Here is a 25,293-nt window from a genome sequence, read left to right on the forward strand (position 1 = left end):
AAGAGGCGGGATAAAACAATTTGACAGACAAATCCCATTGCAAAAATGATTCGATATATTGATGCATATCCAATCAACAGTTGTCTTACGACGACTGTCGCCTGAGCAGCGTCCAATGGGAGGCGGGCGAGGGACGGACCAAGTGGATGGATGGCTGGAGTTACTCGCTGTGGTCTCAAGATTAATGGAGCGGGGCTGTTGACTTTAGGGATAGCCTAATAGATGGTTGCTCCCAGCAAATCGTCGTATCTGACGCCCGTTTTAAAAATTCTAGGAAGCGATCTTGACTCAATCAAGCAGGAGCATCGGAGTCGTTTCAATATTGTTTTCGTATGAATTGTATAGGCCCGACAGTACAGCGATAGCACCTGGCTAGCTGCTAGCCAAGTGGAGGCACAGGCCAGGGTACAACGGCGAAGGATTTGACAGGTAGTTAACGCTAGCCTGCTAGCTAAACAGCTCGCTACGTTTCGTTGGAAAATTATTTGTTTTCGACGTCCCCATCAGAGGATCTGAATGCAGTAAGGCAACTGTCAGAATACTAAGATAGTTCAAGGCAAATAGCAATCTCAAAAGAATCGGAGCGTATTTGGAAAATCTGCAAAGTGACTAGCCCGTACTCGTTTGATGTTGGTTTGCTTGGTATCCTAGCTTACCAACAACGTTAGCATTGGATGTGCCTAACTGGAGTTTTTCAAAGTCGACAACGAGAAGTAGTGGATGAAATATTGACATTTTTTAGTTGATAATGGTATCTGTTAGCTAGTCGCTAGCAAGACTATCGGCCAGCACCGTTTGCAGTTAGCAACACTTGAAGGCTTGTGAAGAGAACTCAGCGCCAGCCGAGAGACTCGACCATAGACCTGCAATCATGGGCAACACGCCCACCGCCAAGAAGGGCAACGAAATGGAAAGTGGTAAGTACTTTATCCGCTGTGTGCAGCGGCTGTACATGACCCTAAAGTCTACGTTTGCTTCGGTCCTTTCCTGTTTCTCATAATATCAGTTCAGAGAGGTCTGACTAGCCTCGGACATGTCACACCAGCCCTTCTTGCATTTTGTAAACTTTCGACTTTGAATAGGAAATTATCGGCCTGATTAAGGTCGTTTACACCCCCAATAATACTTTAGTTCATATGGAGTTGCGTGACAACAGCAACTTCTTCGTTATCACATTTCTAATATCACAACAGTAGGGAATATTATGCATGCTCTCAACTGATTCTGTGGACGAGCTCGTGATTAAATGCCCCAGGTTATTAATCCAGTGACACACAAGTCAAACAGTATCATATTGCTAGTTGTGTGTCGTAAGACAAATGGCTGAAGATTCTAAGAATCTTTAAAGATTTAGCTGTTATTCATACACCGAGTGCGTGTGTGTGTTGATGGTTCAGGTATTCCATTGATGTCATGTGGTTACGAATGTTCATGTTATATACCAATGAGCCAAGTCTCACAAAACCGGGCTCATTGGTATATAACCCTTATACAGAGAAGCAAAAAGCCAACAGGATGGAGTCATATGATGCTTGCAGTGTGATCCTCTCCAGGCAGAAGTTGGAAGTGAAGAAGTCTCTTGAACATCATGTGATGGGTAGCGGTTAGAACAATATCACTTTATGTGGATAAACCTTGTTTTGAACTAGTTCTGCCTTTAATTTTTGTTGTCAGACCTGTCACTAGACTATATTTGTTCCTTGCTTTCCTTTTAATGAGCACTGTAATATTCGGTGATAAAGTCATAATCCCACATTATTATTAATTAATACTTGAGAGAGAGAAGAGAACAAAAGAAAACTTATTTTAATCATTAGTATATTTTGTATTCTCAATGGTTTTGTGTTACTTACTTTGCCATGCATACCAAATAGTCTTATGGGTGTATCCCTGTAGTTAACTATTAAGAACAAGTATCTCTTTACCCCTCCAATCTCCTTAATTCTCATTTGGCATTCCTTCTCCCTCTTTACTTGTGGAGAATCATTTGTCCCAGGGAGGGTTCGGGGGGCTTGTGATTTCATCCATAACACACCACAGCGCTCGAATGTCCTCGGTCTGAACAGGTATCTGTGAAATGATCCTCAGCTTCTTGTTGCTGCTAGAGGGTCGGTGTGAAGAGTGGCCCTCTATTCTGCATGTCATGTTAACCCCTGGCTGCCTCCCACCTTAACGGGGGGGGGGGGAGGAGGGGGGCAGGCTTGCTCCGTGTTCACCGTATCACATCTCTTGGATTGGCTTTTGGCTTTCGTGGAAAGGGAGGAGGAGGGTTCTGTAAGCAGAGGAGGCACCGCCGTCCGGTTTGTTCACATGCCACGCTTCACATCCTTATCAGACCTGATCGCCACGGTCCGCCCCTGATCCCCAGAGACGGGTGCGGACCAGGGGTCCGGCGGAGCACACGGCCCGCCAGCCTTTCCCAACCAGCAGACAGCGGAGGGGGAGGACAACACGGCCCCAACTTGAGGCAGGCTCTGAAGCACATACACCATTAAGGTTGAGCCCCGGATCGGGTGTGCACTTCTGTCGGTCCGGTCACTGGTCAGGAGGAGAGGAGCAGAGCTTTCGGCGCACAGGAAGAGGCTGGATGGACGGTCTTAAGCTGCAGCAGGAAGTGAAGTAGCAAGGGAAGGCCTGGTCAGAACCACGTGCACCCACTCCTCCTCCACCTACACACACAAACACACACGTGAAGGCGATTCCCTTGGTTTTACAACCCAAATCGAGACCGCACAAGCCTGTCCGGTCTCCGCCACTGCACCATGTCTGTCCTGCACAGGCTAGCTGGGAGGCTGCTCCACCGTGCTGGGCCCTGTTTTGGGGACCCTGGCACTGGGGAGGGTAGCCCGTACTGCCAGCCACAGGAGGAGCTAGAGCCCTGCTGCCGGAGTGAGTTTTCTTTTTAGCCTGACGTGACGATAGAGCTTTACATGAGCAGGGGGGGGCTCTATCTATGCAGCCAATCAATGTCATAGTGTCTGTAAACCAGGATGTATGTGTATTTTACGTTTGTTTGAATAGAAAATAATCACCTTTTTCTTTCTATTCACATCAATTCATCCCAATAATGAGCCTGCTGTTGATTTTATGAGCAAGTATGCACGTGTGGCTGCACAGCTGAGAGGTGTCGGTGGCAGTGCCATGTTTTTTAAATAGATTTATATTGGAAAGGTAGTTTCTTATTGTTTGTACTCTGTGACATGGCTTTGGGATGCAACAAGCGCGACACAGTTGATAGGTGCACACCCATTTTGCACAGACATACAAACAAACTCGCACAATATGGTTTTGGTTATTTTCGCCTTCCTACTATTTTGCATTCTTGGCCTTCAGAAAATGGTTGGTTGTGGAAGTGTCAATCAGACAATAGTTCAGAGCACAGAGCCATCCTCCAGTTGCCATTATTACTTGCAGTCAGCTGGGTTTGGTGATGAAACCTTTTTGATTGGCGTTGCTTTTACTTTATTGTTTTCAAAGTGACTTTGCTGGATATCGCTGAAGAAATGCGCAGGAACTGCCCACGCTGACTCATTATAAAATTAGTTGATTGTGTGGCTTAGTGGCTACCTTATATTATTAGGGCTGGATAAACACATAGGCCAGGGCTGCAAATAACAATTATTTTCCTGGTTGATTAATCAAGCGCATTTATTCAATTTAATGGTTATAGTCCATGCTAAATGCCCATTGCAATTAAAAGTTTGAGGTGAACAGAAGCCAAGAGTCTCAAATTGTCTTGATTCATTTATGGTGCTGACGCTGTAAGCAGGAAATGTTTATGCGTAATTGACAAATTACTGAAATGATAGCAGACCAAGAAGCTATTTTTAACTCAATCTATTGCCTAATTGTTTCAGTGCTGATATGGACCACATGATAGTGTTCAATATAAACGTGGCAGTCAGTCAAATTGCAAATTTCACACACTTCTATTAATATCTGCATGGTTCTCTTAGCCTGGGCTTGTGTAACGGGGGCAGGTTTGTGTTTGTATTGACTGAGCATTTTCTGCCTCTGACATGAAAGGGGCTTTGTAATCAGCAAACCACCCCCGTTGGACATGGCTATCAGTGCCCATCAGCTGCCAAATACAGTACTTTATTGATGAGACATGCCCGCTCAAATTGTTGAACTTGGACGGTAACTGTATAGGTTAGTGGTTCCAGCACTGTTCTGTTCTGGATCACATGTCTGCGATGATGATAGCGGTTTTCCTTCTGTCACGGAGCTATATACAGGGCTGGTGAAAGTGGTTGCTGGTGCTCTTAATGCACTGATGAGACGGCATAAAGGAAGATATTTCGGTCATTTAAGATGGTGCCCATAATCAAATATGTCTTTCTTTGGCACTTTGGCAGTCACCTTTAGGATTGCAAGTAAAAGTTACTCGTTTTTTTATAACATGCTGACATGGCAAGATTTCGGACACATTTAATGGGAAGTTACACGTTACTCCTTGTTAGTATTTAAAGAGACGATATCTGCTATCCCTTATTAAAACGTTCTAATTCTATGGCATAGCTGTGCCAAAAGCCAGTCATCTTTTCTAGCGTCAAATCATCTACTGTACGTGATTGACCTGGATTGGTGCTTCAATAATTGAAATTGAGTGCAATGGGGATTTGTTAAACATGCTTTGCACTTTGCAAAATGCCAGTATCAACCTTCAATGCTCAGGCTCTCCTGCACAATTATCGTATACTGGGGTCTTTTTTAAATGTTCAGAAACTTGCCAGCTTGCATGTTGTTATTGTTTAACTTCTGACATGCATACGTACTAGTGTACCTCACCCGTGCAGTTTTCTTTTTCAAGAAGACGTTTAATAGCTGAAAAAGTGGGGGAAAATGCTTTGAGTGGACATACTGGACATTACTCATATTTTGGCAGGATCCAAAAATAAAGGTTGGATCAGTTTCGTCAAACAAGCCCCCCCCCCCCCCCCCCTCATTTTCCTGTGCATGAGACTGGGCCATTGAAGCCCAGGGGAGAGATGTACTGTGCGATTGATTTGTAAGATCGATTCCACGCTGGCACAGCAGAATCGGCTGGTGGGGAATGCATCTGAGCAGAGAGGTCTCGCTGCCTCGCCTGGCCCTGTGCCGCCGCTGGCATCCCTCGACAGCAGCTCACTTCAGGCCTATAACCTGCCTGGTTTAACTTGGAAGCATTTCGTCTCCGATGGCATCCGTCTACGGATTCTATTAACAGTACGTTCTCGTGGCGACCAATCGACCTGGGACTTGATCTCCCGAGTGACTACTTAGGACTATTTCCCTGTAGATCATTCTCTGGGTCAGACATTTGCATGGAGATGAATCTAACCAGTGTTATGGCGAAGCCCTGCCCCCTCTGTGACAATGATTGGATCAATAAATAGCCGTCCGGTGTGTTTTTATTTTTTAATTTTTTTTGGTGTGTGTGTATTTGTGATTGTGTATCTTGACAGGAGAGAGAAGAGCAGTGGACTCAGTGTGCAGAATAAATATTGATACAAAGCGAGCAAGCGTCCAATTGATCTGTGAGTGTAACGGGAGCAGTGGCGCTGTGGGTATCGTTCTGGGCTGCACCTCGGTTCAGAGTGGCACTCATTGCCTTCTTCATACCTTCATCATAGTCCTCTCATGCTGGACCATACAGGTGCAACATAAGCCGGGGCGTTTTGGAATATATTTTTTTCAGCCAGAAGACATTTTTCTATTTGAAAACGGCCGACTTGACCTGTAGTTGGTCTTTGCAGAGCGGGGACGAGCGTGGGTGAAAGGTCATGAATTGGCAGCTTTGAGAAGTAAGAGGACAGGAGGAGGAGGAGGAGAAGACGAGGAGAAGGGAACAGGGACACACTTAAGGGTCGATGTGTGACCGGAAGAGCTCCAGGAGGCACGCTGGGAAGAGGGAGTCTTCCTCGCGGTCCTCTGAGCCGGGGTCGCGATCGGTGGAGGGCCCAGCGGCGGCGGCACCGCTACTACCAGCAGAGGGGCCCCCAGCCGTCCCAGATGGTAAGGGGTGAGGGATTGGGGTGGATGGTGTTGAGGGAGACTACATCATGCTCGTTCGCCCCCCCCCCCCCCCCCCCAACCAGACCTTGACGGTGGTAGCCATGGCAGCCTCTAAACTGTAACAAAGTCAGACCCTAAAAAGATTCTTCAAAGGCGGCGGTTGATTTAGACGTTTCTGTGTTTGTGTTGTTGAGTAACTCTGTGGGTCTTCACTGTTTGTCTCTGTTGTTATGGCGGGAGTTATTTCATGTGCAGCATGCGCCTGGGCAACGTCTCAATGCAAGTGGGAATTGAGCAGCTTCCACAGAGAAACAAATGTTTCTCAGCGGTGACCAGCATGCTCTCAGCGAGGACATGGTTTAAACATGTTTATGTGAACTTTGCTCTTTGGCATTTTTGCTGGCTTTCTCCAGTCCTATTGTTGGAGCGGTCGGTCTCTGGAGTATTGGCAGGAAACCACATAGCTGGTTCTGTATTAGCCTTTTGTTTAGTGTTTGGTTTGTGTGAGTGGCCCTGTGTGAGAACCACTCACTGAAATGATGTTATTTGCCGTTATTGCCATTTTTTTAGTTTGTACCGTTGAATGTGCATCCGACATTGTGGGAATTCGCTTTTGACAACTAAACACCACGTTAGGGAATAATAAATTAAATTATGAATTTGATATACTTTAAATTTTACTTGCATTGTTTTGGCCTACTTTAATATTTCCAGAATTTTGCCGTCATTAATCAATTGCTCCTGAATTTTGCAATTTCATCCAGTTTTTGTTTGAAGTTCCAAATGTATTTTGGTTGCGATTAATTTCAGTTTGACATGAAATGCAAGTAATGGAAACACAAACCCTTATCTTCCATCAGAAAGGCCTTGAGGTTTACAATCACCTCGATTGATGTTTATTGTTCGACTATTTTTAGCACAATACACTATCAGTAAGTCAGTGGTTGACGGTCTGTGTTTGACTCACCGGCATGGCTAGTGGAATAATTTATTTTTTTACCATTCTCATCCATCCCCACCATATTGTGGTCTAGTCTAGCAGTGTTTCCTCAACTACTTTATACACACACACACACACACACACACACACACACACACACACACACACACACACACACACACACACACACACACACACACACACACACACACACACACACACACACACACACACACACACACACACACACACGAAGAGGAGGAGGAATGAGGCACACACACACACACACGAAGAGGAGGAGGAATGAGGCAGACCTTATTATCTTCGTGTTCCCACAGAGCAGTTTGATTAGCCTTGTAAAGATAAGGGGCGACAAATGTGAACTTCTGCTTATGATGGTGCTTTACTCCATGCTAGTGGGGCGGCCTACCCCCGCTTCCAGAAGAGCACATACGTTTGTTGCTTTATCTCCTTTTGCATGGGTACATACTGTAGGTGTGTTCTGTGTGTGTGTAAAGTCCATAGTTCTGTTTATGTATACAACCATGACCTTAGCCTTGTTAGCTGCTAGCCTAGGCCTAGCAATGGCATCGGAGCAAGCGAGTTGAAAAGTAGAAGTAGAAAATGTTGTGTAATGCTTTGGAAGTCCAGTCATAGGGGTTAGCAAGATGGATATTTGAGTAGTTAGTTTCATCTCAAATTCTGTTGCGATAAGCACCATTATTCAGGACAAGAACATATGACTTGGGGAAAGTCCGGTTCAGCCCTATGTCATTGCTTCCTTGCTATGATACTTTGTATTTCCAGTAGGGGTTTTCACCATTTAGTGAAAAATAAGTCATTTAAAGTCAGTTACCGACAAAATAGGGTCTTCACAATTTTACTGGTGTATGTAGAAGATGTGCCAGAGTTGTGCTACAACTCTTGTTGGGGTTAAAGTGGGCTCTATAGAATACAATAAGGCCCTGAGGTGCATTTGTCCTCATGATGAAGTCATAGAACGGGCCGTCTGTTAAAGGACAGCTCTAGTTAAGATGCAAGTATGACATGTGAATGAACACTCTCTTAATCGATCTGGGTGTTTGTTTTTTCTTTATTCACAGTGAAGGAATTTCTTGCCAAAGCCAAAGAAGACTTCCTAAAGAAATGGGAAAATCCAGCACAGGTAAGCCCACGCCATTCCAAACGTCTATAAACATAAGTAGTAAATAAGGAAGTAGTCCAGCTCAGAATGGATTCACCCCCTTGTCAGTAGTGGCGGTCTGCCCTCTGCTGGATACTTGTGGGAATCGATATTTAATCCAGTCGTCCTTCAAAGCTTGGGTTATAAATCATGTGTTGATCTTAGCCTTGTTTTGGATCAATTATGTGGATTCTGTTAGTATCTAGGTACAAGTATGTATGCTTATTTATTTTTTTTGCAATTTGACACCAGAGTTTTCAGAAGAGTCAGTATTTTCCCTAAGGCACATTGTTGGAATAGGTGCAGGTATGGTGAACGGTGAGAGATCATTGACCCTGTCTTTCCTCCCCTGACATGCTCTTCTTTCCGCCCCCTGTCCTCTAGCAAACCGCGGCACTGGACCACTTTGAGCGGCTCAAGACCTTAGGAACGGGTTCGTTCGGTCGAGTCATGCTAGTCAAGCACAAAGAATCGGGCCAGCATTTTGCCATGAAAATACTTGACAAACAGAAGGTAGGCCTCCCTGGTTAATGAGTCAAATATGGAAGGGAAGTTAAATTAGTTTTAGTAATGACATCCATGGCATACAGCCCCTCCATTAAGTGTGTGTGTGTGTGTGTGTGTGTGTGTGTGTGTGTGTGTGTGTGTGTGTGTGTGTGTGTGTGTGTGTGTGTGTGTGTGTGTGTGTGTGTGTGTGTGTGTGTGTGTGTGTGTGTGTGTGTGTGTGTGTGTGTGTCATGATCTCCACTTACTAGGGAGTAACTGGTGTAAAATAAATCAGTGAATAGTCAATCTCACATTATCGAATAATCCGTGGCCAAGTACCCTCCGTAAATGCAGATTCTATTCATATCTGAATGAAGTTGGGTTGAATGACAATTCATCATAGTAAACATGGCGGCAAAAGTCTACTCCTCACCGGGGAACGGAAACATTGCTTTGAGGCGCACCAGGAATCAGAAGGCATGAATGAGGCGTGAATGAGTCATCGACACAAAGGTGCTGATTGGTTCAGTGTGACGGCGATAGCCGGGTCCGATAGGCTGACTGTTCCTCCTCCCCCTCCAGGTGGTGAAGCTGAAGCAGATAGAACACACTCTCAATGAGAAACGCATCCTGCAAGCAGTGAGCTTCCCCTTCCTGGTGCGGCTGGAGCACTCGTTTAAGGTGAGCGGCACACGCGGCGTCTCTAGTGGGTTGAACTAGTCGGCCGTGGGTGAGCGCTCTAGGAGTGTTTGATCGGTTTTAAGACAGCAGGACTCCTTTGGAAACTGTTCTTGTCGATTTATGTTTTGAAAAGCCCTTAATCACAGTTCAATCTGAAAGGGATTCACACCCCACATGATGTGACGCCCACTGCACATGAAGAGAATAATATAAAATGCATATAAAATGTCAAAGTTGAGTGTCTGTTAAGCTTAAATTAAGATTTGAGGATAAATAAACGTTAGAAAATCCTTTTGTTTTCTGATCCGATCTGTAATCAGTGAAGAACGTCCCTGTGTTGTGAGTTTTGTTGCATCTATTGGGTGGTACAACCATCCTGAGTAGGATGGAGAGGTTTTCAAATCAAATGGAAAATATGCAATTTTCTAATTAATGGATAGTACTAATTGTTAATAGTTTTAGTCATGCGGCCCTAACGCGTTAAAACAGTAATCGGTCTTGGATACTAGGCAATTGCCTAGTCTAGTCCATGTGTTGTGGAAGTGGTGGCTAGAGGGAAAGCTGATAGCGTCACACGATCAGGGCATCCAATCACAATGTCACAGACCGGTCGGGTGCATTCAGCCACAACCAAGTTTGCAAATCCAGACCATAATCGCATTTCAAAAGGCATTGTCCAACTAAATTGGATTCCCCAAAAAAATATTTACTAGCAACGGTTTTTATTCTGTAAACCTACTCATTATTGATGTGAACTTTCGGACTTTAAACAAGCAGAACTAAATTGTTCTGGTTTAATCTATGGGATCGATAACGATGCCGTTTGATATAAATCATGTGGCTCCTCGGTTATCATCCAGCGGGATCTGATTTGAGAGTTTGTTTCATTGCGGTGACATAAAACCCAAAATACAAGGAGGAAGTCATGCTGTCTATAGATAATCACTACACATGTCAGGCAGACTTTGACTCTTCGCTTGATCGCTTCCTTGTGTCTTGGAGGAAACAGGATATTTTTTTGGGGTTAAACGATGATTGCCTAGTCTCAGAGTTAGATATTCATTCAAGTATTGAAAGGTGTTTTAGCACGTGACCTAATGCACTAGTGGCTCCCAAAATGAGAAGGGGTTGCTCTGCAGTAATGATGCGTTGCTTGCATAAAGTGTAGGAAGGTGAGTGATTAATAATTATTAGAAAACATGGGATGTAATTAGGCTACCCTGGATCTTATAGTAAATGAAGGGGAAAGGACAGGATTAGCAAAGGTCTTCTCTTGCTCGACCATGGAATAGACCACAAGAGGGAAGACATTACCATTTGCCACCCTATAATCGATTAGTTATCTTGTTTAGATAAAATGTCATTTTTTTAGTAATTGTATTTCTTTAGTTTGTCAATCCTTTGGGAAACATTATGTGGCTGAGAAATCGTCAGTATTCAATAATGAAATGCAGCGTTTTTAAAATTCAATGCTAATGACCATGATTAAAAGAGTTTGCTGCAGTAAAACGCATGTCCTTCTCCCTTCTCCCCGCAGGACAACACTAATCTCTACATGGTAATGGAGTATGTTCCCGGGGGCGAGATGTTCTCACACTTGAGGAGAATCGGCAGATTCAGGTGAGCAGATTCACCCGCGTGCACACACAGAAGTGTGTGCACACACACACACACGCATGTACGCACGTACCCACACGCACACGCGTGTACATGCACACGCATGTACGCGCGTACCCACACTCACGCGCACACTCACGCTCACACATGTACACGCGCACACACACATGTACACGCGCACACACACATGTACACGCGCACACACACATGTACACGCGCACACACACATGTACACGCGCACACACACATGTACACGCGCACACACACATGTACACGCGCACACACACACATGTACACGTGCACACACACATGTACACGTGCGTACACACACACTCAAGTGTGTCACTATTCACAAGGTTGTGACAATCCAAAAACCATCTTTCGAAAAAGAATTACAGGTGTCTGTCACAAAGTCACCCCTCCTCTATTCACCTTCACCATCGTTCTCTATCCCTTTGAAACACACACACACACACGCACACGCACGCACACACGCACGCGTGTTCATATATTGGGGCTCTACCGACCATCGACTTCCTCTCTTTGCGTACAGCGAGCCCCACGCCCGCTTCTACGCCGCCCAGATCGTGCTGACCTTCGAATACCTTCACTCACTGGACCTCATCTACCGAGACCTGAAGCCAGAGAACTTGCTCATCGACCAGCAGGGCTACATACAGGTGTGGAGTGGTCTATCTATTTTGTTGGTGTAGATGGGAGATCTGCTCTCAATTAAAAAAAATATGGGGAGTGTGTTATGTTTCCACGCACATCGGTGATGGACGCTCGTTCTGCTTGTCCACCAGGTAACAGACTTTGGATTCGCCAAAAGAGTGAAAGGGCGGACCTGGACGCTGTGTGGGACACCAGAGTACCTGGCGCCGGAGATCATCCTAAGTAAGGTGAGTCCTACCGGCGGTGAACCCACTGCCTGGGCCAGGGAGTGGGATTTGCACTCGTTTGAGGGATTTGCACTCTGGACTTTTGTAAGCCTGCGCAAAACATTTAAATATATCCTCTTGGTTGGGAGGTAGTTCCTCAACGCTGTGCTCCCTCGTCTTCCCTCTTCCTCCCAGGGTTATAACAAGGCTGTGGACTGGTGGGCCCTGGGAGTGCTGATCTATGAGATGGCGGCTGGCTACCCCCCCTTCTTCGCAGACCAGCCCATTCAGATCTACGAGAAGATTGTATCGGGGAAGGTGAGCGTCTGGTATCTGGTCCCCGCCGACTCAGTGGATATGCGTCTGGATTTTGTGCTTCCCCCCCCCCCTTCAGATGCTATGTGGTCGATCCTCTGCTTATTTTGTATCCGTCTATGCGGAGACGGGGGGTGTTTTGCGGAGAGTCATCTCTGCAGCCCATAGCAGCATTTGCGTTTAGTGGAAAGGTGTGATCATACGAGACGTGTTGAACGCGAGCCACTTCCATCGTTCTCCTCCAGGGGGAAGAGGTGCTGCGATGTTCAGGGGAGAGGAGGGAGGGGGGGGGGGGGGGGGGGGGGCGCGTGTAGCCGAGGAGGGGACTCGCTTTGAAGTTGAAAGTATGGCAACTTTGACGTGGCGCACTGCATGATGTAACTCGCCCACCGTTGCAGCGTGATCCAAAAAGGCGGAACGTTTTGAAACGGATTCCGTGTGAGTTTTGAAAGTTGCCGGGCTACACGTCACCCGCCCTTACGACGGGCAGTAACGCGCCGCAAGGCAACGCACCTTTAATCGGCAGGGCTTGTAATAAATTGTAATACACAAACAGCTCAGGGCAGTTCACAGCAGAACAGAACCTCGAGATGTTTGGATTCAACCATTTTGTAGATGCAACCTGTTTTAGATTCTCATCCTAATCTTAGAGTCGCCCCAAATGGTTGTTTTTTGTCGATAACAATGATCATCAAAATAACAATAATATCTGCCCACTATAATGCAGCCAGCCGGCTTTCTGTTCAATTATGGACAACAGAAAAAACCAAAATAGTGACTACTCTAAACTGGGACAGCATCAGAGCATTATTTGCCAGGAAACGAGGCAAAAACACAACGGATAACGACTCCCAATCCTTTTACACCTACATTTGCCGCTCGACCACTGTGCATCGTTTAGATGTGGGTGGGCTGCCAGCACTAATTTTCACCGATACAATGTGACATAGTTATACTTAGAACTGCAATTATGTAAGTTACAGTAACGCTAGAGTGGGGCAGGCAACGCTATGGCCGCGTATCTTAACGATGAAGCGTTTACGGGCCGCCCAGAATGTTGACCGTTGCCCTCGGGTGTACCTCTTGTTTCGGCAGGTTCGGTTCCCCTCTCACTTCAGCTCGGACCTGAAAGACCTGCTGAGAAACCTGCTGCAGGTGGACCTGACCAAGCGCTTTGGCAACCTCAGGAACGGAGTCAACGATATCAAGGGCCACAAATGGTTCGCAACCACTGATTGGATCGCCATCTATCAGAGAAAGGTAAACACGGCAGCCTTGGTTCAGGACTTGGTTGTTTTATAAAAACAGACAGCCCTTTCAAAGCAGCGGACACGTTGACCTTGGAACAGAGTGAATGTGACAGAAGGCTGGATTCAGGATAGGTAGGCCAGATGTCGGTTCAGGTCACTGACTCATTCTTGGCCGAACGGGGAAACTCTCATCACAGGGAAAAGTAAATCGTACCGCACCCCCCTGAAAAGGTAAACATTCCTGAATACAATTATACAACCTGGGGAAAGATTAAAACACTGAAATCAATTTCCTTGCTGCTATCGCTAGCTGTGCTTTGAATGAGCCGTTTCTGCACCAGTATCATGAGTATGGTCAAACCCCTGTGGCCTGCATGTGTTTATGGGACTGCTGCTGCCCGCCATGTGATTTATGCACTGCATACGAGCCGATGGGTGTTAAGGCCTCTTCCTCCTGTCTTCCAGGTCGAGGCTCCCTTTATTCCCAAATGCAAAGGCCCCGGCGACACGAGCAACTTCGACGACTACGAAGAGGAGGAGATCCGAGTGAGCTTCACGGAGAAGTGCGGGAAGGAGTTTGCGGAGTTCTAGATCCGCGCTTCAGCCGCGGATGGATGAAGAGACGGGGCTTTAGGATAAAATACAGGGGGGAGGGGGGATGGATGGAGGGGGGGGGGGGCGTGGGACTGGGGAGGGCGGGAGATGAGGGCATGAGGAAAAGGAAATGGCGGAATCCAGGTTGGAACTGCTAATTTTGCTCCTTTTGTAATGATGTAAAACTAAAAAATCTCCTTCAGCCCCCAACCCCCCCTCACCCCCCTGATTGAGAGATTGGCAGAGCAAAAGTTGGATCCAGCAGTGTTGCCTTTTCTGATTTTGTTTTTCCTCTACTGTTACCTTATTTGTTTTTACTTTCTCCCTCTTGTGTTCCGTGTCACGGGGGGTGGAAGGAGAAAAGAAGGAAGGAAAGGGGCCTCCGTCCTCCTCTCTCACTCTCGACTCGGGTCTCTGGTGTCTCTCTGACAGGTGTGGTGGCGCCTCGGCGACGCTAGGCGTCAGGGCGCCGAGGTGCTAAATCTGCTGGTCCTCCCTCCTCCACCCACCCCCTCCTTCCTCATGGGTGCCCTCTCCCCTTCCTACATGCTACCTGCGAAGAGCGCTTGTCAAAATCTTCTGTCACCCTTATCTCGCTTCCACCATCCTCCTCCTCCTCCTCCTCCTCCTTTTTTTTTTTCTTTCTTCTCCAAAATTATGTCCAAGCAATACCAAGTCAACAGACGTGCCTATCACAGCACCCGCGGGCTGGAAACCCGGCGTCGGGGGGCGTGGACGCAAAGCTTCGGCGGAGGTAGCCCTTGTGCCCATCATGGCTTAAGAAATTATACAAAATAAAGCTTGACAGTGCACCTGCCTTTGTCTGGAAAATGTGGCACTGTTGTCGGATAGATTCCTGCTTTTGCGGCTGAGGCAGTGGTAATAGTTTATCAAGAGTAAAACAAATGATTTATCCGTTTTTTTTTCTTCATCTAGATCTCGCTTATTCTCCGCACTTGTGAAGAGAGAAAAAAATGTATATGAGCTCTGCATTCAAGTTTGTCTTTTTCTCTTAGCTGAATTTACGAGAGCATTTTTAAAGTCCTCTTTGATCAGTTTGTCATTTGTATGTCGGTCTCTGTGCTTGAGTGTTTTTTAGTTTTCCGGGGTGGATTTGAAAAAGTCACGATTGGCAGCAACTAACATTGTATTCACACACTCCAGACTTGTTTATTTAATCATAGTACACTTATACATGTATATTGAGATATATATATGCGTGTATATATCAGAGAAAATAAAACATTCATACTCCTATAGTATCATGGCTGTAAACCCGAAATTTAGGATTTTCATAAATCAACAGGTTTGAATTCTGCCAAATTTGCAAAGTTAAGGACATTGCAAAGTTTTCTGTACGTATCTATGATAATGAAGGTGGTGGATTTGAATACGCAAAAAAAGTAGCAAAATGTTTCAAAAAAGTGCATGTTATTTTTGTACAATATCACTTTTCAAGAGGTAACCGAGCATCAAGTGTTGAGGTACATGGGGGGTGGGGGGGGGGGAAGGATGATTGAGAGTCACACAGTGACTGTTGCAATCGACTCCACTGTGCTATGTGGAGGACAGCACGATTTAACCTGACGGGCATCCTTGCTTCTGGAACCCTTGTTCATTTGCTCACTTGTTGGTAGTAGCCTCACTGATAATTGTCCATTCACTAGGTCTGCATAGTTTGTTTTTTGTAAATACCCTGAACAAAGTTTGAACCGAGGAAGGTAATGCTTAACGATGACCCCTAGATTATGTTATTTTTTCCCGCCACATTAATTTATATTAACGAAAGACAATCGCAGACCAAATCCAAATGCTGGTTTGTTGACTGATTACATTGTCTTGGTTTAATGATGTATGTATGCTTTTTGGCTTCCATTCTTATTTTTTTCCGATATGCCCTAGGTGCTAGAGGTTGCCATCCACTAAGAGAATAATACTTATTTCTGTGAGTTGTTGCTGTGCATCGGTCTCTCATACGGTCTTGTAATGCATCCCCATTTTTAAGTGTATTCCAGTCAAAGATGATTTCATTCGGCCCATCACTCTTGTCATTTCTAAATGTTAAGAAAAAAAAATGCAGAATGCCTTTTTGAATGTCTCTGGTTGTGTGATGGAGTTCAGGAGAAAGTTTCCACGCCGTTTTGAACTCTGAAGTTGTTTCCTTTCTAAGTATTGATGTGTTTCTCTGTTTTCCTTGCATGTGTGACAAAATGAGACAGCAAGAATTGCCCTGGACCCGTGATATGATTCAGGAGCCACGGGGCTCTCAGACCCCCCCCCCCCCCCCCCCCCCCCCCCACACACACACACACTTAACATGTTGCTATTCTCATTGCTATTGCTTATTTTAATTTTTCGTTTGTCCGCACATACATGCAATGAACAAGTCCAAGTAAGCCTACAGACAGCCACACTTACAGAAATATTCAAACATACCCACACATACAGATGCACACAGACACTACACTAGGCTACTACTGCTACTACTACTACCCTTGTCAAATCTCAATATGATGAGATTGATGTTGATGCATATGTTATTTGGTCTTAATTCATTATGTAACTCTTTGAAGATGGCACATGTAATATATACTTCTGGGTCTGCAGACCATGTGCGGATGAAAAAGTGATCAGTGTTGGTGGGTCAGAGGAACAGTACGTTGACTACTTATAACACCATAAGGCCATAGTATTTCTTTTTCTCCCTCTATCCCAAATATCCCACCCCTATTTAATCAACCAAACACGTTCAACTGCTTCAGGCTTGACCTTCACCCACTACACACCCAAATACACACACATACACGTATTCAAACAGTTATGTTGGCCTTCTGATCGCGTTTAGTTTCCACATGCTCATCTTTCAAAACATTACTCTTTTTACATTTGGAACGTTATTTTGCGTTCATGTTTTCTAATTGTATTTTCAAAAAAACGTGAATCTCTCTTCCTTCTAACCTGGGTACAGTGATTGTGTAGTCTATTGTACCTTTTTGGGAAACAATACTATATTTCTGCCTTTGACAGTCTTAACTATATTACCCTCTGGAGAACTTGACAGATACCCTTAGACAATGAGTATGTTAAAAAAAATACATAAAGTAATATTTTGCAAAATGTATCATTCCAATAAAGTTACTTGTTAAGACTAAAATCTCAAGAGTCATCCTTATATGTTTACTTTTCATTCGGCTGATAACTTTGTGTTTTTACCCTTGTACAGATCTCATCAATAAGTCGACGTGGGATATTTAAAAAATCTATGCCTCCTGGAAACGCATGATGATGATTAGTTGTCACACTTAAAGCGTGCTGTCGGGCTTTTCATCAGCATAAATATAAAATATCAGTAAGCACTAAGAACATTCTACTCTTATATGAACCAAATGCATTGATAACACACAGCGGCAGTTTACTGCTACGTCAAATGGGATGAACGAGAGAGCAAGTAAATAGGAAATGTCAAATCTGTTGGACATTTCAACAAGTTTGCGGCGGAATAAGCGATTGAAGAAGAACCGAAAGGCTGGGTTAGAAGCTCGTGCCTGGTGCGGGTCGCCGCCATGATGCATGTCACTTCCACCTTAAATCCCTCTTGTGGCGAAACTTTTTTCTCTTTATCTCGAGCGGTCTACCTTAAGCGCACAAGCAACGCAGGCGTACAGCGAGGTTTCCGCTTCTCCACCGGGCTCGGACCGCGGTTCACGAAAACAGTCGGCAAGGTTGACGCACCGACGAAAAAAAAGAAAAGCTAAAGCCACTAAGCACAAATGTCTGATTCCAAGTACCGTGAGTGGATTCTGGATACCATTGACTCACTACGCTCGAGAAAAGCCCGACCAGACCTTGAGAGGATTTGTCGAATGGTCCGGAGACGACATGGGTCTGATCCAGATAGAACCTGCGCAGAACTCGATAAACTGATCCAGGAGCAAACTGTATTGAAAGTTAATTACAAGGGATCTATATCGTACCGCAACGCCGCCAAGGTACAGAGGAGAAGCAGGAAAAAAGATGACACCTCAACAAGACGAAATGTGGTGGAAGAAGCTAGTCATTCCGATTTGAGCAACGGGGACAGCGCACTCGGTCCCACTGACCAAGATGAGACGGAGGATTTGGAGGTAACGCAAGGAAACCAGCAATATGCCTTCTCGCATTACGTGCATATATTACTACCATATCTCGCCAAACAAACGGATGACAGGGGTTAAAGTGTGGTGTGCATGAAAATGGTTTCTTGTTTGAGGTAGTGGTGACGATAGTGAACGCAAGTGCACCCAAAAACTGCCGCAGACGGGGAGCGGCTGTTCTTCTCACGAGCGCTACCGGAGATGAAAAAACATCAACAATGGAAGCTGCGCGTGTAATGTCGGCTGTTTCACGGGGCGACTGCAAAAAAACTACACTTTCACACAATTTCGTCGGAGAACAAAAGAGTACGTGAAAAGTTGTCCGGGTCCCATCCACCGCGACCACCATTATCGGCAGCCGAAAGCGCTTTTCAAGCCCAAACTAAACCGTATCGGGCGGGGGAGGGGGCTAGTCGGAAAGAGAAAAGTACGAGACGCTGCCGACACGCGAGTCTGAGAGAAGGACGATGTTACGTGGATTCGTTCTTCGGGGGTGGGGGGGGGGACGGGTGGGTGGACCACGGTGCTTTCTGCAGACTGAAACAACAGCACCCAAAACTACCGTGTGCGTGTGTTCCATCGCAGGGGAACACTGACCTGGTGCAAAGTCAAAGTAGGTTGGCTATCGTGATAGCTGGCTGCTCGAGAAAAATCGCTACACGGGTTTCGCCATGGCTCGCTCGAGGAGCGCTCCGCGAGACAAGAGAACGGGGAGGTCTTTTCGCGCGACTACTCAACTCCATGCGCACTTTGGAGGAAGCAGGAGTAGAAAAAAACGCCTACCGTCGGCCTCTATGTAGTGAGCTTATGTTCAAACGAACAAACAAGGGGGCCTAGACGGAGACGCACCGTGTATGTCGACAGTTTAGGGATTTTTTTTTTAAAAACAAATGATAATGCTGATAGAGACGAAAGGGTGGTGAATAAACACCCATTTTTGACGAAAGTTGTAATGCATGGTCCGATGGCGAAATGCCATAAGTAGCTCTTTTTCTCGGGGCGGACACACAGGCGCGCGCTCGCACTCGGCGGTGTTGGACACGCAGTCGCACAGACAAATTCCTCCTAGCACATTTTTTTTACTCATAGCGAGCAATCGACGAAACGCTCGGGTGATTAAAAGAGTCCTGCGTTCGAAACTAGTTGTTCTGCTGAAAAGCCAACGCGTCGTCGCAGATCGCAAAGGGCTCGATTCTGTACCCATTGCACCGCGGTATTCAAAGGCAATTATTTACCACTACAGCGGTCAAATTGCGACATCTGTATGAGCGTGTTTTATGTGACACGGTCTACAATCAGTACAGCCATGACCGCATTCCTTTGTAACCGCGTACGCTTCACAGGGTTTGGGTAGAAACAATGGATTTTAATTCATTTATGTACGTGTACCCTTTCGATCTGCCTGTCGGCGCATACGAAGATAAGTCTACCCGGTGAGAAAAAACACGTAAGCAGCCAAGTCATATGATGAACTTGGCCTTTGTTCAATAAAACGGTGTCCAACACATCATTTAAATGTCTAATCTGCAGCCTCCCGAACGTCCTGCTTTCTAGGGCCCATGTGTTGATTCAAACACATTACAGTACTGCCCTATCTCTTTGTCCATCTAAAAACACACACGTCACGTACAAGCATACATGCATACACCATCCCATACAGGCATACATTCATACATCATCCCATGCATGCATACATACATACGCCATCCCATACATGCAAACACATACACCATCCCATACATACATCTTCACATGCATACACTCACTATCACATACATGTATACATGCATGCATACATACATACATACATACATACATACATACATACATACATACATACATACATACATACATACATACATACATACTCACACACTGTCACATACATACATACAAGCATGTGCTATTCATAAATAGTTAATCATAGATTCTAGGAACCATCATAGAGAGTCACTGGGGTGGAACCCGCTTGTTATTCTGGCTGACGGTTCTATCGTAATGGAGAGTAACACTGGAAAACCTTCTAGATTGTCAGGCTGACTGTTCTACCATCAACGGGATAACAGTACAGAACCCTCGCATTATTCAGGCTGACGGTTCTGCAGAGAAACCACCTATTGGTCAGCCTGACAGTTCTACGAGAACCTTCCTATTTGTCAGGCAGACGGTGCCACCATCACAGAGACTAACAGTAGAGAACCCTCTCGTTATTCAGGCAGACGGTGCCACCATCACAGAGACTAACAGTAGAGAACCCTCTCGTTATTCAGGCAGACGGTGCCACCATCACAGAGACTAACAGTAGAGAACCCTCTCGTTATTCAGGCAGACGGTGCCACCATCACAGAGACTAACAGTAGAGAACCCTCTCGTTATTCAGGCAGACGGTGCCACCATCACAGAGACTAACAGTAGAGAACCCTCTCGTTATTCAGGCAGACGGTGCCACCATCACAGAGACTAACAGTAGAGAACCCTCTCGTTATTCAGGCAGACGGTGCCACCATCACAGAGATGAATAGTAGGCAACCCTGTCGTTATACAGGCTGACGGTTCCACCGTCATGGAAAGTAAGGTCGGAGAACCTTCCTATCACTCCGAGACTAACAGCAGAGAACCCTCTCGTTATCCAGGCCGACGGTTCCACCGTCATGGACACCGACAGCAACGGCGACGAGGACGGGGCGGAGGAGAGCCGCGACGGGCAGGACGGGCCGTCCCCCAGCCACACGTACGAAGACGCCGCCACGCTGTGCGCCTTCTCCGCCCACGCCTTCTCCGCCCCCTGCTCCCCCATGGGGCCCCGGCCGGCCCCCAGCCCCGTGTCGGGCGCCGACGCCGCCTCGGCGCCGGCCTGGAAGTCCGGCGAGAGGGCCAGCTCCCTGCCCCCCTCCAGCCCGAGGGCCCCGGTGCACAGCGACTGGGCCCTCGGGGCCCGGAGCCCCGCGGAGCACCAGCAGAGGGAGGTCAAAGGTACGAGAGGCGCGCCGCGTGGGTAGCATGCCCCCGTAACCCCTGGTTACGGCGGGGTCGCACTTCCAGACCTTGGGTACGTTTCTATGGACGGCCGAGTGTCTGGTGGGCCCGGGGCGCTCTGCTAGGCCGGTCCGATGCGCACACATGATGTAAATAATGGGTTATGCCTCATGTTTACGTTTTGGGGCGTACATTGGCACGACAGAATGGGTATTTATTAGGCGTTAGGTGGCTCATAGTAAACACAGTTCTAAGAACAAAGTGCTGCATTTCTGTGACTCGTTACCGTACATTTATTTGGCTGATGCTTTGATCCCAGGAGACTTATAATAAGTGCATTAAATCAGGAAATCACATCCCTGAAATTTTAGGAATCGTCAGAGTACATACAATTGTATCAAATAGGCTATCTTATTTATAACTATTTATACTTCATTTGGATGCATTTTAATCAAAACATAAAGTGTAATCTTTAGCCATAGCCATAAGGCCAGTGCATGACGTAATCCGCGCGGTTCCACATGGCTTTAATCCACATGGTTCCCTTGGTGTCAGCAGGAGCGGTGAAGCCTGCAGTGCCGGCTGTGGCCACTAGTGTGGCTGCCTTAAAGAACCACGTGGAGGCGGGGAGGACGGAGAGCATCAGCTCGGACCAGCTGGTCCCCGACTATGGAGCTAATGGAGCACGAGCGGTAATGAGGCCGTATTGGTGTTGTGCGACGATGAACAACTGTTGTCGTCATTGCACTTCATTGTATTTGCTTTAACCCGCCTTCTATGGCAGATTTGCATTTTGGTTCTTGTCTTACGTTTGTGTGTGTGTGTGTGTGTGTGTGTGTGTGTGTGTGTGTGTGTGTGTGTGTGTGTGTGTGTGTGTGTGTGTGTGTGTGTGTGTGTGTGTGTGTGTGTGTGTGTGTGTGTGTGTGTGTGTGTGTGTGTGTGTGTGTGTGTGTGTGCGCGCGCGCGTCTGACCAACAGGAAGCCACCAGGAAGGTTAGCGATGGCCGAGCACAGACCCTGCCGGTGTCCACTGACAGCAGTGAGTTACGGCTTCCTTTCGGTCTCTGTTGAGCTCTTCCTTTGAAGGGGAGACGCGCTTTATTAATGCAGCGCATTTGTTCGCTGAATCGACGTTGAATTCTGGGTCAGGGAATGTTTATTGTTATGATTACCACTATCCAGTAATAAGGTGTGACAGGTGTGTTAAGGCTCATCATCATTTGTTTGATGTATTTCTAGGTGTTAAAATGTTGACATGTGACATTATAGTAGGGGGATGAATAGTCCTAGTGGGTAACATGTGACACGGAAGTTGAAAGGTTGAGGGTTCGAACCCCAATGTAAACCAGTATATCTGTAGGGAGCAAAGTACATACTATGATCGTATTTATTCCTACTTGCGTTTATTGTAAAAATAACCATTTAGTTAATATTTCATTCATAATTCATATATATATATTCATGTACTGTATGTGCTGTATATGCTGGTGCACATTAGCAGTAACACAGGAGGGAAAAGGCAGTGTAGAGTTAAACCATGTGCAGGCGGGTCTTCCGTCAGCCGCTTCGTCAGGTCATTATCCATGTAGTGTGGGCGGTAATTAGAGCCCCCTGGCCGGCCTCGACCAATGAGAGAGAGGCATGGCATGACCAGACCCCATTAGACCCGTGTCTGTTGGCTCACGGTATTATAGAAGCGTTGACATCCATGAGAATATCTGGAACAAGCCCCCTTTTGCTTCATTCCCTCAGGCACTCCTTCCAAAAAGAGCGCGGACACGGGCCCGGTGGCCACGGCCGAAGAGCCCATCGTCAACGGAGGGGACCCCAACAAAGTGTGAGTATCTGTGGGTCCGAAGAGTGAAGCAGGCTGGTCTTTTGCTCAAATAGAATGGGTGTCATTGTTGTGCAAGTGCTACGACTGATTTGGTTCCCTTTCTAAATTATAATCCCGTTTGATGATTTGCACCGATATGTATTTCTTTATTATTTTAGGGCCAGTAGTAGACGCAATATTTCGCCTGTTTAATAATCAATTTGCATACAATTTGTGTAAGCCTCTTGTTCTCCATACTCGTATAAACTTTTAACCACTAGATGTCCTCATTGACAAATAATTAAATTCCACGTGCCTGGTTTGTGTTGCAGATACAAACCTGATCAATCCCTTGACGCTGTTGACTAGTTGGTGGTTATTGCCTGACACATCCTTCCTGTGTTATTTCAGCTGTGTGAAAAAGGAGAAGACGGGCCAGAACTTACTGCAGTGGAGTGTGTCGGACGTGGCCGGCTACTTCTCTGCTGCAGGCTTCCCAGAACAGTCTATGGCTTTCAGAACACAGGTTGGTGCACTACCGCCAAACGCCACCGGGGGCACTGTCTTGTTTAGGCAAGACAGACAATTTGACATGAGAGAATAAGTAAACAGTGGACACAGCTGTGGTGTGTTAGCTCAGCGACTGACTTCAACATGGATTTACATACTTGGCACATGTGCTGATGTGGGCTTTGACGGAGGGATTAATATGGCCCACTTCACATTTCCTAACCGATGAGTTCATGTGAGGGAGAGTGATGTCGTCAGTCACTTGCTTATAAGTCAAAGGAGGCAGACTTGTGTTGGGCATACAAACAGAGCAGAATAGATTCATAGATTGATTCATAGTTCGGAAAACAACATTCCTGGTTGCTTTGAGCTTTTGTTTTGCGCTGCTGGTAATTTAATGCAGTCAACTCCCAAATTATAATGAACTGACTAATGTGATGTGTTTTGTTTCCATGACGATAACGACACGTTGTTTTTTAACTATATTAAGTGGGCGGAAAACACAGTTTGTCCCCGGAAGATTTAAATGCAGAATTTATATACAAGATAAATTAGGGAGAAAAATTGAACGTCCAAACGTTTTATAAATATAATAACAATATTACTTACTGATTGGAGTTGATTGACCACCATTAACATTCCCATTCTGGCCTGGCAGGAAATTGATGGGAAGTCGCTCCTGCTGATGCAGCGGAGCGACGTGCTGACCGGCCTGTCAATCAGACTGGGCCCCGCCCTCAAGATCTACGAGCGTCACATCAAGGTGCTACAGAGAACCCACTTCCTGGAAGACGAGGACCTGTGAGTCAGTTGGCGGTTTTTCTTTCTAAAAGAGACCAACGCTGAACACCTTCTGCGCCATCTCCACAGTGCCGAGGGGGGAGGGGAGGGGAGGGAAAGGGTGGGAGGGAGGGAGGGAGGGAGGGAAGGAGTATCGAGAAAATAAGAAAAAAGCACATGACAGCCTCAACCCTCCAGGTTGGCTGTGAGAACCAATGACCAGTCATCCTACCTCTCATTGTGGTCTGTGAAGCAACGCTGTTCATTCCACCCATTAGTTAGCTAGCTGAGCTATAGCTGCCCTGGGTTAGTTTTATAATTTGAGCATTGGGCCGAGCCCCTTTCCTCTCTCCCCCCCCCTGACACAGAAAATCGGGGCGAAGGGACTCAACCTTTTGTGTAAAAAGGGGCCCGCCTGTGAGGTCATGTGGTCACAGAGGGGTGGGGGGGCTGGGGGGGTTGACACTCTGCCAGGGCGGGGCCTTACTCCTATTGCCAACTTGGAAATAAGCAGGCCGGGCGAGCCTATAAATGAAAGGACTTTAAGTTAGATCAGCAGCTCTTCTGAGGCAAACGGGCACCGAAAAGCATGTTTGGGTCGCCCTTTTCCCTGCCAGCCTTTGATTGTTGAATGGGACTTCATTGCACATCAAATTGAACCCCGGGCCAGAAGCCTGACCCACCACGCCTACAATGCTCATGTCAAAACAACATCGTCAGTGTCTGGTTGGCAATGCAATATAATCAATATTATATACTACGACCTGTTTAGCGAGGCAATATTTTATGTGATCTGTTGTTCAACTTTTTTTTCCTCCATTAGATTTTAAATTGAACCTGTTGCGATGAAATGCACCCCATGCAGGCCCCAGGGAGACTACCTGCATACCTGAGGGGGTAATTCAAATAATAGCTTGGTCTGGGAAAATCGAATTACTGAAAACATTGTTACAATGAAAACATGGAGCGCAACTCCCCTTTCCAGAGTGGAGATTTTGATCAAATGCAATATACCGTTTGTCCATTGTCTTCTTCCATTTGTATTGTTGTGGTATCAGTCATCCCTCTGAAAAATGTAACATTCCATTTAACGTACCGTACGTCGTCTGTGATGTATCTCCATTTGTATGTGGA

General features: G+C 46.2%; 2 protein-coding genes across 5 annotated transcripts; both read left to right on the forward strand.

Moving 5' to 3' along the window:
* The first annotated feature begins 105 nt into the window (after window positions 1–105).
* On the forward strand, window positions 106–17,098 carry prkacaa (protein kinase, cAMP-dependent, catalytic, alpha, genome duplicate a). Of its 3 annotated transcripts, none has more exons than XM_060036453.1 (10): window positions 106–917; window positions 8,041–8,102; window positions 8,505–8,633; window positions 9,189–9,287; window positions 10,825–10,907; window positions 11,458–11,584; window positions 11,711–11,806; window positions 11,981–12,103; window positions 13,196–13,360; window positions 13,816–17,098. In XM_060036453.1, exons 1-10 carry the CDS (start codon window positions 872–874, stop codon window positions 13,939–13,941), a joined length of 1,056 nt encoding a protein of 351 aa, XP_059892436.1. In that variant the 5' UTR covers window positions 106–871; the 3' UTR covers window positions 13,942–17,098. The 3 variants fall into 3 exon arrangements, with proteins under 3 accessions (XP_059892436.1, XP_059892445.1, XP_059892427.1); XM_060036462.1 differs by lacking the exon at window positions 106–917 and adding an exon at window positions 2,748–2,889; XM_060036444.1 differs by lacking the exon at window positions 106–917 and adding an exon at window positions 5,284–5,997.
* Window positions 17,099–17,569: 471 nt separating this feature from the next.
* On the forward strand, window positions 17,570–25,287 carry samd1a (sterile alpha motif domain containing 1a). 2 transcript variants are annotated; one of them, XM_060036422.1, is made up of 7 exons: window positions 17,570–18,068; window positions 20,711–21,050; window positions 21,609–21,745; window positions 22,032–22,092; window positions 22,806–22,890; window positions 23,281–23,395; window positions 24,038–25,287. In XM_060036422.1, exons 1-7 carry the CDS (start codon window positions 17,715–17,717, stop codon window positions 24,182–24,184), a joined length of 1,239 nt encoding a protein of 412 aa, XP_059892405.1. In that variant the 5' UTR covers window positions 17,570–17,714; the 3' UTR covers window positions 24,185–25,287. The 2 variants fall into 2 exon arrangements, with proteins under 2 accessions (XP_059892405.1, XP_059892415.1); XM_060036432.1 differs by having other exon boundaries at window positions 17,571–18,068; window positions 21,612–21,745.
* Window positions 25,288–25,293: the final 6 nt, after the last annotated feature.

Source organism: Gadus macrocephalus, chromosome 2 (genome assembly GCF_031168955.1).
Source record: "Gadus macrocephalus chromosome 2, ASM3116895v1".
Classification (NCBI taxonomy): domain Eukaryota; kingdom Metazoa; phylum Chordata; class Actinopteri; order Gadiformes; family Gadidae; genus Gadus; species Gadus macrocephalus.

Bases quoted from the DNA above. Each gene is read 5' to 3' on its own strand.
- samd1a (XM_060036422.1), top strand. From the start codon at position 17,715: ATGTCTGATTCCAAGTACCGTGAGTGGATTCTGGATACCATTGACTCA. The intron at 18,069-20,710 runs GTAACGCAAGGA...CTCGTTATCCAG, and splicing joins ATGAGACGGAGGATTTGGAG to GCCGACGGTTCCACCGTCAT. The intron at 22,891-23,280 runs GTGAGTATCTGT...GTGTTATTTCAG, and splicing joins GGAGGGGACCCCAACAAAGT to CTGTGTGAAAAAGGAGAAGA.
- prkacaa (XM_060036444.1), top strand. From the start codon at position 5,853: ATGTGTGACCGGAAGAGCTCCAGGAGGCACGCTGGGAAGAGGGAGTCT. The intron at 5,998-8,040 runs GTAAGGGGTGAG...CTTTATTCACAG, and splicing joins GCCCCCAGCCGTCCCAGATG to TGAAGGAATTTCTTGCCAAA. The intron at 11,585-11,710 runs GTGTGGAGTGGT...CTTGTCCACCAG, and splicing joins ACCAGCAGGGCTACATACAG to GTAACAGACTTTGGATTCGC.